Genomic DNA, 15,494 nt, shown 5'->3' with positions numbered 1-15,494 from the left:
ACCAAAATGCTGAAAGCTTCGCACATACTGACCCATTGTAATAGTACCTAATTACAAAGGACACCTGCTCTTTCTTACTAAGGTCTTTAGTCTCATCACCCAAAATGCTGAAAGCTTCACTTCGCACGACCTCTCTAATTACTGAGCTGTGGACCATTTCTGCGAGACAATCACTGATTTCTTTTTGTGCCGAATGCCCAAGGTATGTTGCATTTCTTTGGCTTGCCGTTCTTCTTTTGACAATGGGATCATGCTTAGCAAGGAGTTCCATAATACAAAGAAAATTTCCTTTGTTGTCACTTTCTGACTCTCTGTGTGCTCGCTGGGTAATGTTGTGTGTAGCTGTGAAAAGCAGGATGTCTACAGCAGTTTTAATGTCATGTCTATTTTCCCTGACTAATTTGTCATACTCGCATTTAAGGAGGCTGAGAGGGAGGATGTGGTTGCACTTGACTTCTCATTCTCTGCCCATGCTAACGCTGCATTTGTATGAGCTTCAGATTTTGCATGGCCTATAAGTCCCCCGTCTTTGTAGGTCGCCGCCTTCCAATTTTTCAACCCCTCCTCAGATGTAAATACTGAATCACCTGAGGAGGGGAGACTGAAAGTCGGCAGGCATAACAGATGGCAGAGTCTTTCCTCTGAGAGAGTTCCAGCCATTTATGTGTGTTATACCAGTCTGTAGTGAAGCACCGTCTTCTGTCCCCTTCATAGTGTAACGCTGACTTTGGGAACTTCAGCGTTAGACACGTTTCAGGCCGTGGGCACAGAGGCGACGCGGAGACACCAGACCGTGCTAAACGTGGAAGCCTGACTGCTCCTTTATTTTTCGTGCCCATATAGACAAATAGTCCCGGCTCCTAACAACAAGAACTATATCACTCCGCTCCCAAAGCATCATATAGTTCCCTTATCTTTAGGTAATATATAAAAGGATCAATACTAAAATAAACATGAAAGTATAAAGTAATTAATCTTAATGAAAATAAATATCCTCTTACAATAGCACACAGCTCTTACTTTTCTTTGATATGTCACCTAGCTCACTTCCTGCTTGGTTACCTGAGATAAGAAAGAATTTTATATTCATTTCTATCTTCGACATCGGTATGTAACAAACTCTTCATCATTTCCCATATAATGTTATTTAATATATTTATTTTTCAAGACCTAAAAAAGATGAGGTTTTATATGAAAAACTAGAAAGGTTAAAAATATGATTACACTTCTGCAGGTCTTCCTTCAGTCTCTGAGCAAGATCATTCAGGTTCATCTAATTCCGGATTTCAAGCATGACATTGAGAGCTTACCTTGTTAATTTGTGTCACGGGATGCTCACCCTGTTCAAGGACGCTTATCTTGTTAGTATGTTTTATGGGATGCTCACCCTGTTCAAGGATACTTACCTTTGTTTTCTGAGGGGTTTTCCTATGGACAAGAGAAAGTGTTGCGCAATTTGTTTTGTAAGCCACTGATCGGTTCACCGGACACTTATCTTGTCTTCAGGAAAGAGGGAAAGCGTTGCTCAAGGACACTTATCATTTCTGATTGAAACCGCAAGCAGCATCACCCAGACAAAATTGGAGAATTAAGAGCACATTGGCTGAGGGGAGGGGTGAGCCTGGCCAGCTTAACCCCGGCCCACATGCAGCGCCCAAATTAGTATAAAGGAAGGGGGAGAGCTCAGCACTGACCGGAGATCAGCCGTAGGATAGAGCGCGCATCGCCCGGCACTTCTCAGGAATCACGTGTTGGTCTCCTGCCAGGACTGAAAGGGGCTCCCCAGTCCGTGTGTGAAGGCGGGTGATTATAACACGTCTGAGTGTGAATATCTTTGCAACTGCTTATGCCTGTCATTGCTTCTTGGGAATAATTATCACTGTTCATAATAATTCATATATTTCATTGCTTCTTTTCTATATATAGATTTCCCTACTGTATCTTTACCTCTTTTTTTATTAGCTATATATAAAATAATTCGATATTCATGGTGTCACGGGTCGAGGGCAACGATCGCGAGCAGTGAACGGCGATCGTGCGGAAGGAGCAAGCTGACAAGCGGGATACGGGAAAACGGGGGTTTAATCGGGGAACGGGGAGCAGGAGACATGGAACGCCAACTAACATCAATGACAGACCAAGCAAACTGGGGAGACCAGGACTTAAATACACAGAACAAGGCAGCAGGAAACAAGACACGACTGGGCAGGATCAGGAAATCACACGTGGGTAATTAGGGGGCGTGGCACACACGAGGAGCGGACGAGCCGGGCATGACACATGGCAGTATGGATTATTTTGCATTTGCTTTTGATACGATATATTGGTATTGATGTTAAATGCGAGGTTATTTTGTGTTATTTATTAAAGTGTTTTTGAGTGAACCTAAGCGTGCCTGTTTGTTCCTTCGAGATGCTGGAGCAATTTAAAACGGTCTTACCCTGCTGCCAAGTTTGCATTTCAGCTGGCAAGAAGCACATTGTGGCTGGACCATATGGAAAGCACAAGTGAGCGATTTCAATGGCTGGAGAGTTAAAATTCAACGTTTTGAAATGTTCAATTTTATTTTTAAGGTTTTTTCTAAGAAAGGTTGTGAGAGTATTGAGGTTAATATTATTAAAGGTATCAGCTGAAATGTTGCCTGAGCTGTCTTCAGTATCAATGGTACACACATTTAAAATCAGCACATTGTAATAACATTGAAGCATTCATATTGACTAAATATTTTGTTCATATGAAAATGTGTGTGCGTGTGTGGGAGAGAGAGAGAGAGGGTATACCTATCCTTATCGGGACACAATGTCCCCATAACATGATAAATATCCATTTTTTTCCTTTATGGGGACCAGGAAACTCTATTTTATAAAGATCAGTGACTGCTATGAAAAAACTAAAAATGCAAAAACTCTTGTATTTTGCTTGGTTACTTGTGGTTATGGTTAGGGCTGGGTGGGGGTTAAGGTTGTCATTGTTAGCGTTAGCATTTTTCCCATAGAAGTGAATCAGCGGGCCCCATAAGGATAGGTATACCCTACATGTACATGTGTGTGTGCGTGTGCACGCACGTGTGTAACATGCTGGGACACACAAGCTGGTAGAGTACATGTAGTACAGATAAGCTATGTTGTGAAAAAATAGCATCGCTGCTGTAAAGAAAAGTAAAAACTAAAATAAATTTCCTATCCACAGCTTCCACTGGGAAAGAAAAAAAAATCCCTACCAACCCATGACTGACAACCTCTTTTTTTTATTGATACTTCTGCACTTCTAAATGAAGACAACAGTTTTGAATTCCAGCTGCCAAAACACCAGCGCTGTGCTTGCAATCTACTAAACCTAGTAGCTAGAGAAGATGGCATAAATGCAACATCCAGTGAGGCATACAGGAAATTGTACCATTCTACATTTAGCAAGTGTAATGGTCTGCAGAACAAATGTGGAAGGTCCACTGTTCCCTCCAGCTTCTCCGACCGAATAAGACAAGGTAGAATTCCTTGTTCCTGGCAGTGTAAAGACTACGCAGGATAATTGGAAACAAGGGTGAGGGGGCAGTAGGAGTAATGTGCACCGGCCTAAAGGTCCCAATGTAAGTAAGAAATATGCTATGTGTTTTATTAGTTAATTAAAATGAATGTGTTCAGTTTTCTTTTTTGTACAATATTCTGATTTAATTCAATGTAAAGGCTTAAAATTGCGGTGCTGTTTGTTTTGTTTTCATTACAGGTTCAACCCAGCCGACTTGCATTCCTTACTGAGTATGCTGCTGTAATGAACCCTGTCGCCCGGGCAACCAACATTCTGCAAGCGGAATCTAATGCCCAAATGGGGTGGCTACTTCCGACAATCAACCTCCTGACCATTAAACTTGACAGAGTCAAGCTGCAGCTGAAGTACTGCAAGCCTCTTGTTGATGCGCTACAGACTGGAATTAAGAAGCGTTCTGGGCACATGTTGAGGGATGCTGAGCTGATAGCAGCTTCGATTCCTCTTCCAAAATTCCGAACATCATGGACAAAGGATGATGTCACAATCAAAATGGGTAAGACAGCATGTGTGTACACTGTAAAACCTAACAGTACTTCTTAATGAAAGAAGTTAATATAACAATAATTAATTGTTGGTGGTGTATTTAATTGCCAGTGCTGCCCTTGGATGATTAGCATATGCTGTTAGGTGTTAGGACTGTTGTGATACCCTTTTCAGTGTAGTTCCTGGTACGGCCCACTCCCCTGTAGATCAATGGTGCTGGATGTATATTTGCATAACATGACACAGTAATGTGTTTGACTTAACAGATTTTTTTTAATTCACCACGATTGTGATGAATAGGGCAAGAGAACAAAAACCACAGAAATGGCTATTGTATGTTAGCCAGTGACTACGCAAGATAGTATAGTCTCTATGGTTTAACTAGAGAAGGCATTGGCCGGGAAGAAAATGCTGTGAAAATCAACTATTTTGTTTCTCTTGTAAGACTGGGCTGTCTAGGAAAAACATCAAGTCCATATGTACTTCTATAATTGAGGAGATATCTTTGGGGATACACATATATAAAGGATATATCGAATTTATATTATATAGATTATATTTAAGCATCATTCATACTCAAGTGAGAAGACAATTATAAATCCATGTTATGAAAAGGTTTCTGTGTCGGAAAGGTACAGAAAGAGCCTAACGCAGGTTTACAGGAAACAAAGGTGTGGTGTAGAACACAAGGACATGGACAGAGAAAGGCAATGGCACAACCCCTCAATATGATCAATTCATCTACTCTGTGTCTTCCTCCCAGCTGTCAAAGTAATTGTCAGCAAAGTCAAGCATCTGCTTCATGGCTTTGAGGAGCAGGATGTCACAGGTATTATTCAGCTCACTCTCATCATGGTAATTCTTCACTGGAATCACATTTGATGGTAGGATGCCCAGACACTCGCTAGCTCTGTAGATCTGCAGAGAGACACATACATTCATGTATATTTTCCAGCTGCTGTATCACAAGATTAGTGTCAAACAGGGTTGTAATAAGTTACAACTGAAATGGTATAAATCTGCCTTTAGCAGATGCTGCCGAACGTGAATGTACAGTAGAACCTCGGAACTCGAATAACTCTGATATCAAATGGGTATTTTTTTTCAATGCAATATCTTGGATCTCAGCCTTTCCTACTAGGCACGCGTGTATGCGCTTGTGAGCAGAAAACCCATCCTGTCTATGCGCTCGCTGGACCCTCTTGTGGAAACCCTTTAGGGCCAAAACGTCTTAAACTTTTTGCATTGAGACGGAATTATCTCACGGCTACAGACGTTATATTTTTACCTCTAAAGACAGATATATAACTTCACATACAGACGGCATTTTGCAACGTGTCTTCATGTCAACAAAGTGATCTTTCAAAATAAAAGCACCGTTAACTTCTAACCACAAACACCATAACAAAATCAAATTCTTCACCCTTTGGTTATTATTCTGTGTGGCTTCTCTTATGTGCAATGAAATAGACCAGGGTGACAAAATAAGTATTACTGTATATACAATGTTGTCATGGAAATAAATCAATTCTTATGTTTAATCAATTAGCCTATGATTACGGTTTAAAAGAAAATTGCGAAGAGCCATTTTCCTTTGCATCCCAATGATTTGGATTTCATACATGATAAATAAAACTACGTATTTGTTGATAGTGATGTATTAGTGATTTTTTTTTCTACATATCCGCTGCAGTATATGGAGTCCCTAAGATGTCAGGGTGAGAAAATATATTTTTTATTGTTTTGTGTTTCCTCTCACTAGTTTTGCGTTCCCTCACAATACTTTTCCGCTACTAATAATAACTGTAGTTTAATGCTTGAAGCACACAGGACATGTCTGTATTACATTACAGCAAATCACAAGCAGGCAAGTGCAGTGGGATCACAAATCTATTGTGTGGCAACACTAAAGTATTGTGAGAGAACAGAAAATTACTTAGGAAATGTTTTCCCACCCTGACCTCTTAGGGGCAATTTAGTGGTACGAACTGTACAAAAATCCACAAATAAAGAGGATAGAAGCCACAAACGATCTACAAATAGGCAGGACTTGATCCACAAATGTGCAAAACACATTTCATGTGTATAAATCACTCTGTATTTTTCTGGATAAGATTTTACACAACACAAGCTTAAAAAAATACAAATGTGTGGATATTTGTGGCTCACGGTACATATCTGTCAGTTGTCTTCTGTGGGTTACAAATGATAAAGTCCCATAAAAACTTCCATATAAGTGTCACATCCCATGCGGTGGCGTGTAACAACTTATTTAAAGCAAACTGTCATCCGAATAATGAATAAATCCCACCATAAACAGGGCATTTCGTGCCACCATGAAATAAACAATATGGCGTAACATGAAATGACAGACATTATTGTTTCGCCATCCGATATATATCGTCATATCACACAGCCATATAAATAATAATGAAATGCATTCTGTTTATGCATTTTCAACATATATAAGTATGTATGTGGAAGGAATATAACTGCAAAGTCTCTCGCCAATGTTGTTTCAACAAAATGATAAGGCCATAAATTGTCATTTATTTCCTGGTTATTGCTTTTGTATGTGTGGATTTTCACATCTCTATGAGTTTATCAGTTGTTGAATGATTGTATGATTAGTTCACTAGGTTGATAGGTTTTAATAGGTAAACATGGAGGCTCTGCAACGGATCAAACTCATTTACATAATTTCTTATGGGGAAATCTGACTGGGAACTCAACTAAATCCTAAGTCGACCAGGCTTCTGAAATGAAGTAAGTTTGTGCTCCAAGGTATCACTGTACGACTAATGTTCTAAAGCTCCTGAGGGCAATTAAATACATGTACATGGTGAGTCTATCCCAGGAAACAGGGGACCTGAGGAAGGAGACACCCAGGCCAGCATCCTGGTTTATGGAGGCGTGAGGCCACAGTGCTGCCCACAGGGTCATTTTGCTGCCTGAAAATATGTTTTAGAAAATAAAATTGAGATAAAGGTTTGTGAGCCATTGGAATATAATAAACCAAAGGTTCAGACCCCCCAGGGCTGTGAGCTCGATCCCTGCCGCTGGTTGCATGTGTGACGTTTGCTTGTTCACTCTGTCTCCTCCTACAGCCCACAAACATTCACCCAGATGAACTGCTATCTCTCACTTGTTCACTGTGTGTGTGTCTGCTGCAAGCTTTTAGTACTGATTCCAGTGTTAGACCCTGAAACTCACCATATCCTTTATGTAGCAGCTGTGATACACCTTCTTCAAGTCCTTTTCCACATGCGGGCACGCTTTGTCCACCTTGGTCAGTAGCACCAATAGAGGGACCTCTAAACACAGCAACAGAAACGTCTCACTAGTGACATATTATTTGTTGTCTGCCAAAGGCACGGAAAACGTTCAGCTTGCCATATTCCAGTCCGGTAAACTGAACTTCTCTGTGTTCATACTGAATATACAAATACATTATTAAAGTCATTACTTCTCAGGGGTGAACTTACATTTCTACTTTCCCGTATGATTGTTAAGTATTATTCATGGTTCAGGAAAAGCAGGTGTTAAAGCATATTACAACATGTATATAAATAGTTGCTTGTGAATTGTGACCCCCAGATCCACCCCTCCCCCACTGACACACACTCCATCATAGATACCACCTCCCTCCCTGTTCTCCACACTCACTGACCTGCCGAGTTAGTTCTCTTTCTGATTTCATCAATTTTATTCTTCATTCCTTGGTCCACGATTCCAGTTGTGGAGGCGTCTATCACATACACCACACAGTGGATCCTGTCCTTAAGAGCCAATGTGCTCCATGCCTGAGAGTTATCAGCTTTCATTGGCTGCACAGGGTTGAACTAAACAAACAAAGAGGTGTGAATGACATACAGACATGCATTGTCTGTGAGATCATAGGAAACTCAAGCGAAACGCAATGCGAGTCCTTTCATATGACACTTATGTAACAACAGCGTATTATTTATGCCAAAAACAATCAGTGAATGAGATTTAATTTCCTGTATTCATATAGCAGTAGTTTTTGAGGTGTGTTTAGATACACAGTTCTTACCTGGTACTTGTCTGGTATGTAGCCCTTCAGGATGCTCTCAATATCTTCAGTTCTCACCCCTCCATCCTCCCTTGCTTCCAATCCCATGGTGTCACACAGTAGGAATCCCAGAGGCTGTCCGCCTCGGCCCGCTTTCACCTGGTAAGTGTGATACTGGAAGAAGACACATGATGTCATTCACCTTCTACCTGCTTTTCCAGTTCAGCAGGCATCTCAAAATGATGTAACTTGGTGGCCACTGGTGAGGAGGTCTTCAGCTCAGGCCACCCACTTTATTTAAACAATACAGGGATAATGGACTTAACAACCAGCATTAAAATGGGGGTGTGGGGAGATTCACTAAGCTTGGTGACACTGCTGATTAGTTTTTTATTTTTCAGGGAGACCAATCACTTGGTCTGCGGATTGGATTTAATAACCATTAAGAATCACATTATGTGCTCAGATGTGGTTTCATGTCACGGAAAATACATTTGAGCACCACATGTCCTGTAGGTAATGGCAATAAGAACATGATGAGAGCGGCACAGTGGTTCAGTGGATGGTGCTGCAGCTTCACACTTCTAGGGCTGGAAGCTCAAATCATGCCTCTGGCTCTGTGTATGTGGAGGTTGCATGTTCTTGCTGTGTTATGTGGGTTTTCCATAGGTTCAAACTAAATATCCTGCCATAGAGTCAATCCCTTCCTAAATCACAATGAGGATAACAAACAGCAATTGAAACAGAGTGAAGCTAAAAATAACAGAATATCGTCCTTCCTCTCAAGCAAGAACATCATATAAAGACATCTGGATACACGAATGTTATACCAGGAAATGAAGTTAGACAGTCACATTACCTTCAAGGTCAGGCTGGTTTTCATTTCTCCTACTGCAGCTTGGCTTGTAATGTTGCCACGGAAGATAGAGTTGATGGAGTTGAAGAAGCTTGATTTTCCAGCTGTAATCTGACCAATTAGAAGAATCTGAGCCTGAGGCACTGAATCAATAGTGGGCTTGTAATCTTGCAGGTATTGCTTGAGATCAGTTCGCGTGCTAAAAGAACAGACATTTGAATTGGAAATAGGGATTAGCCAGAATTCATAAGGAATATAAACGATCCCATAATAGCATATTACTATGGCTTCCTTTACATCTCATTAGTCATCTGCAACTGAAACCACTTAATGAAGTATCATACATGCTTATTGGAAAGTGTTTGTTTATTTTTTATTTACAGATGCTAACCAAAGCTATGCAAGGGTCTTGTTTAAGGACCCAATGGTGACATCACTCTGCGGAACATAAAATCAAAATCTTCAGAATCTTTATTGCAACATAAAATAAAACTTGCTTTGGCACAGCTTGTTACAATTGGAGACGCCCATTACAATAGACCATTAACAATTAGGGCATAAGCAGACAGATTAAATATGAGGCAAAAGATACCCAGCAGAGATACATAAATGCAGTGTAGGTGATAAATGCAGTTACCAGCTGGTGAGCTAACCTGCAGGGCTGCACACTGCCCAGTGTTTATATGTGTGTTTGTGTGGGAGGGGAAGGATATAGAACTCATGCACATTTTAAATATATATCCATAAAATTATGTGATGCTAGCAAAAAATAAACAAAACAAGTTGTTGATTATGTTGGATAAAAACGGGCTTCATACCTGTGGTCCCACACAACATCCCTCCAAGCTTTACCAAGGAGCTCTGGTTTGTTCTCCTCTGTCACTGGGGTACTGCTCCCACTTCCCATTTTCCCAACACCAACGTCCAGACCTGTTCAATGAAAGCATTGTGTTTTCATTATCGGTCCACCAGTCCCTGGAGAAACTGGGGTTAAGGGCCTTGTTCTCAGGATCTGAACTAGCAACCTGCTGACTACAGACACAGAGCCCTAACCGACTGAGCCACACACTGACCCATTACCCTTTTGCATGAACCTTTTTAACAATATACTTTATACATTTTCAATATGCCTTATGCCACAGCTGGCTTTGGAGTAAAATGTTTCTTAAATGGATTTTTACAGTGCTTGAAGTAGGGAAAATCGGGTGCCGGTCCTCCCCTTGTTATCTTTTACTGTTACTAGCAAATCAAACATAGTAGAAATGTTGCCGGTTCTCTGAAAAGAGAGACAAAGAGGTGCTGGTACAGCCTCTCTCTGAACAGCCCACTTCAAGCACCGAATTTGTACTTTTACCTATTATACCTAGTACATTCAGGGCTGGTCCTCACCCATGTGGCGACCTGGGCAGGAATTACTGGCAGTGCCCCCCCTCCCCAGTGCAAACTCCAAAATAAATGCAGAAACAATAAGAGTGAAGAAATAAAGACGCTGGTGACTAAACAGTGCCTAAACCAATCTAAACCAATAATGCCCCCCCCCCCCCCAATTGTCGGAATCCTTTCCCATGAAATACAGCCACACTTTACACTATTCAGCTTTAGGCTTTTTAACTGGGTTTGAGGTAGCTACCGACTAACGGTAGCATCTGAGTGAAACATGAACCAGAGATGGAACGTAAGGTGCAGTGATGCTTCTGCTGTCTGAGTAAAAGTGGGCAAATATTTCAATCAACACTTCAGGCATTTAAGTGACACCAACATAAGGCAACGAAATCTGCACTTCAATACAGTCCGGTACATACTGATCGGTACCCATCCCTATTGTTCATTGTTTAATGTTGATTAAATTTGTCTGCCTAATGCAATAAGTGATTTGCAACATTTGCATATTATATGAGTAGTGCTGCACGATGAATTGTTTTTGAATTGCAATGTCGATTCATATCATTATGCTATTTCATTATAGGGCTGAGGCGGCATGGTGGTGCAGTGGTTAGCACTGTCGCCTCACACCTCTGGGACCCGGGTTCGAGTCTCCGCCTGGGTCACATGTGTGCGGAGTTTGCATGTTCTCCCCGTGTCGTCGTGGGGTTTCCTCCGGGTACTCCGGTTTCCCCCCACAGTCCAAAAACATGCTGAGGCTAATTGGAGTTGCTGAATTGCCCGTAGGTGTGTATATGTGAGTGAATGGTGTGTGAGTGTGCCCTGCGATGGGCTGGCCCCCCATCCTGGGTTGTTTCCTGCCTCGTGCCCATTGATTCCGGGATAGGCTCCGGACCCCCCGCGACCCAATAGGATAAGCGGTTTGGAAACTGGATGGGTGGATTATAGGGCTGAATCGCAATGTTGATTCCTGAATCCCAATGCGATCTCATTCTTACAGGACAACAATTCTGCCACTCTCTTCTCAAAATCATGGACAATTCATACTCCTATAAAATCTGATATTAACATGACACAGATTCTGCTGCATTTGCATTAGCAGGGTATTCATCGCACCAAACCAAGTGCTCCCTTTTGCAGGGCCTGAAGAAATCATTTGTCCTCCACTACATATAATGTTGGGCCCTTCAATCCAATCATTTCATTTCATGTATTTCAAGTGTTGTGTCTTGAAACTTCAACGGACTGACATATTGGACTAATGCTGATTTCTTGATTTTTATCAAATATTAGTCAATATTTACAATATATTTTGTATAATGGTAATAAAATGCATCAAAGTTCAAATGATCCTGTGTGATCCCGTTCACAATCATCTCACCCATCTTTTTGTTGTCAATAAGTACCACTGCCTTAATTTTTGGGGCAGTTTGTCTCAAAATTTTATCAGGTTCAGATCTTCCCCCTTACAACATGTCTGCAAAGGTTTAAAAGAATCTGGGAATTACTTTTTCAGTTATCGTACTACCGGGATCAAATGTCATCAATTTTTTAATTTTTTTTTGCTTTCATTATGCTGTTTGAAAAAAATCCATAAAATACTTTTAGAGTTATTGTGTTAACAAGCCTGAGTATCTTCTATAGCTGTCATTTCCTTCCTTTGCTACCACACAGTGCTGCTGCTTCATTTTTGAGACAATTTACAGTATCTGAAAATAAAACCAGGCATAGATCTTCATTTAAATAATGTTTTTGTTACACATCCAACAGTTTTTTTTTTTACAAAATCAAATGTAGTCTGCTTTCACCCTTCATTTTACTGCCACTATGCTGCATTGCTTAAATTTTGGGGTGATCTGTGTCAAAATTTAATCAGTGCCAGTTGGCGCCCATACAAAGTTTGAACAACACCCAGCAAATTGTTTTTTAGTTATCATCTTAAGGGGATCAAATGTCAAAACTCCATTTTTTCTTAACAAATGAACCCTAATGAAGATAACATTTTGTCAGATGTTAGAGGTATCCCCTAGATGTAGTATATTAGATAAACTCCTTATCTGTGATAAATATAATTGAATTTGACCAGCATATATTTTAAGTCTGAGACAGACAGTGACCAATGCTGGATTCATCAGGTCATTTTATTAGCATAGCATCTAATCTAGTGCTGGGTTAAAATGTGTACTTGAATGTATAATTATACAGCTCTGGAAAAAATTAAGAAATCATTCTATATTTTTAAATCCTGATTTATTCCTGGGTTTACTGCTGGAGGCTAAACTACAAGGCAGGCTGCTTCCAGGCTCAAAGTTTCTAAGACAGCAACAAACAAGAATAAGGTGAAGCAGGAGGCAATAACCAAAAACTAGACAGTCAAAAGGTAGAAGCAACTTTCTAACGCCAGAGATGACTGACAACTTATCCGGCAGTGCCTCATAAATTGGAGGATGACCTCAAGTGACCTTAGAAAGGAATGGGAAAAACATCACGTGTAGGTGTGAAGTGCACTGCTAGGAAAATTCAAAACAGGCTCCTAAAAGCAGGACTGAAGGCCCATAAAGCAAGGAAGAAGCTTTTCATTAATGAGAAACAGGGAAAAACTAGGCTGCAGTTTGCAAAAAATATGTATATTTTACATTGGCACGTAAACATAAATTGAGAAATGAGTGCAATATAAAATTTTGCTGTGGTCTCAATTTTTCCAGGGCTGTGTTCATACTAAAGTGAAAAGACAATTATAAATCCAGGTTATGAAAAGGTTTGAGTGTCAGGAAAGGTACAGAAACAGCCTAATGTAGGTTTTAAGGTGTGGCATAAAACATGGACAGATTGAGGCAACGGCAAAACCTCTCAATATGATCAATTTATCTACTTTGTGTTTTCCTCACAGTTGTCAAAGTAATTGTCAGCAAAGTCCAGCATCTGCTTCATGGCCTTGAGGAGCAGGATGTCACAGGTGTCATTCAGCTCATTCTCATCAAAGTAATTCTTCACTGGAATCACATTTGATGGTCGGATGCCCAGACACCCGCTAGCTCTGTAGATCTGCAGAGAGACATATACATTCATGTATATTTTCCAGCTGCTGTTTGTAATTAGTCACAAATAAAATGGTATAAATCTGCCTGTCATGCCCTGCTCGTCGGCTCCTCCTGTGTACCACGCCCCCTGCTTACCCACGTGTGTTTCTCGGATTGTACCCAGCTGTGTCTGCTTATTTTCAATCAGTCCTGTGTATTTCAGTCCGTGTCTTACCCGAGTCCTTTGTCCGTCATTGATGTCTGTTGCCGTCCTGTATTCCCTGCCCCGGATTGCCTCAAATAAACCCCCGTTTTCCCGTATCCCGCTTGCCTGCCTGCTCCTTCCGCACGATCGCCGCTCTGCCCGCGATCTCCCGTGACACTGCCTTTAGCAGATGCTGCCAAATGTATATTACAATACTCGCTTGCTCACTCAGTATTAAATTACTAGTCTCAAAATATGAGGCACACGTGTATGCGCTCATGAGCAGAAAACCCATCCTGTCTACGCGCTCGCTGCACCCTCTTATGGAAGCCCTTTAGGGCCAAAACGTCTTAAACTTTTTGCATTGAGACGGAATTATCTCACGGTTACAGACGTTATATTTTTACCTCTAAAGACAGATATATAACTTCACATACAGATGGCATTTTGCAACGTGTCTTCATGTCAACAAAGTGATCTTTCAAAATAAAAGCACCATTAACTTCTAACCACAAACACCATAAAAAAATCAAATTCTTCACCCTTTTATTATTCTCTGTGACTTTCCTTATGTGCAATTAAATAGACCAGGGTGACAAAATAAGTATTACTGTATATACAATATTGTGGTTTTTTCTACAGATCATCTGTGGGTGAGAAAATATATTTTTTATTGTTTTGTGTTTACTCTCAATAGTTTTGCGTTCCCTCACAATACTTTTCCGCTACTAATAATAACTGTAGTTTAATGCTTAAAGCACACAGGACATGTCTGTATTACAGTACAGCAAATCACAAGCGGACAAGTGCAGTGGGATCACAAATCCATTGTGTGGCAACACTGAAGTATTGTGAGAGAACGCAAAATTACTTAGGAAATGTTTTCCCACCCTGACCTCTTAGGGGGAATTTAGTGGTACGAACTGTACAGAAATCCTCAAATAAACAGGATGGAAGCCACAAATGTAACGATCTACAAATAAACAGGATGGAAGCCACAAATGTAACGATCTACAAATAAACAGGATGGAAGCCACAAATGTAACGATCTACAAATAAACAGGATGGAAGCCACAAATGTAACGATCTACAAATAAACAGGATGGAAGCCACAAATGTAACGATCTACAAATAAACAGGATGGAAGCCACAAATGTAACGATCCACAAATAAACAGGATGGAAGCCACAAATGTAACGATCTACAAATAAACAGGATGGAAGCCACAAATGTAACGATCTACAAATAAACAGGATGGAATCCACAAATGTAACGATCTACAAATAGGCAAAACTTTTCCGCTACTAATAATAACTGTACTCTGTCCATTTAAAGTACAAAAGTTAGAATTAATGGATTAATAAGTATAAACCAAAATAATAGACATGTCCAGTTAAGTGTACTTTACTGTTTACAGTAACTGGCGGTGATTGGACACGGTGCAATTATTATTATCATTATTATTATTATTAATTATTTTTATTATTATTATTAATTATTGTTATTATTGTTATTATTTAATATTATTATCATTATTAGGAGCGGCATGGTGGTGCAGTGGTTAGCACTGTTGCCTCACACCTCTGGGACCCGGGTTCGAGTCTCCGCCTGGGTCACATGTGTGTGGAGTTTGCATGTTCTCCGCATGTCGTCGTGGGGTTTCCTCCGGGTACTCCGGTTTCCCCCCCACAGTCCAAAGACATGCTGAGGCTAATTGGAGTTGCTAAATTGCCCGTGCGTGTGAGAGTGAATAGTGTGTGAGTGTGCCCTGCTATGGGCTGGCCCCCCATCCTGGGTTGTTCCCTGCCTCGTGCCCATTGCTTCCGGGATAGGCTCCGGACCCCTCGCGACCCAGTAGGATAAGCGGTTTGGAAAATGGATGGATGGATGGATGTGTGGTTTTTCATGTCTGTATGACTTTATCAGTTGTTGAATGATTGTATGATTAGTTCACTAGGTTGATAGGTT

At 40.7% G+C, this 15,494-nt stretch overlaps 2 protein-coding genes across 2 annotated transcripts in view; one reads left to right on the top strand and one right to left on the bottom strand.

Moving 5' to 3' along the window:
- The window catches only part of LOC125721930 (protein NLRC5-like), a gene marked incomplete at its 3' end in the record, with an annotated part of 510,329 nt that overhangs the window by 183,852 nt on the left and 310,983 nt on the right, over nt 1-15,494 (top strand). The gene's annotated exons all lie outside the window — the stretch shown is intronic.
- The window catches only part of LOC125721942 (uncharacterized), a 46,363-nt gene continuing 35,147 nt past the window's right edge, over nt 4,279-15,494 (bottom strand). Inside the window, exons 7-13 of the mRNA XM_048998174.1 lie at nt 13,190-13,346; nt 9,737-9,848; nt 8,922-9,117; nt 8,084-8,236; nt 7,700-7,871; nt 7,243-7,343; nt 4,279-4,947 (exon numbers count right to left, since the gene is read on the bottom strand). Of these exons, the coding sequence (XP_048854131.1) occupies nt 4,771-4,947; nt 7,243-7,343; nt 7,700-7,871; nt 8,084-8,236; nt 8,922-9,117; nt 9,737-9,848; nt 13,190-13,346 (1,068 nt within the window). The 3' untranslated portion in view covers nt 4,279-4,770. The remainder of the gene's footprint in view (nt 4,948-7,242; nt 7,344-7,699; nt 7,872-8,083; nt 8,237-8,921; nt 9,118-9,736; nt 9,849-13,189; nt 13,347-15,494) is intronic.

This window comes from Brienomyrus brachyistius, unplaced genomic scaffold (genome assembly GCF_023856365.1).
Source record: "Brienomyrus brachyistius isolate T26 unplaced genomic scaffold, BBRACH_0.4 scaffold36, whole genome shotgun sequence".
NCBI lineage: Eukaryota > Metazoa > Chordata > Actinopteri > Osteoglossiformes > Mormyridae > Brienomyrus > Brienomyrus brachyistius.
Note: the sequence above shows the minus strand (reverse complement) of the source record. Positions and strands in the feature narration are given on the sequence as shown.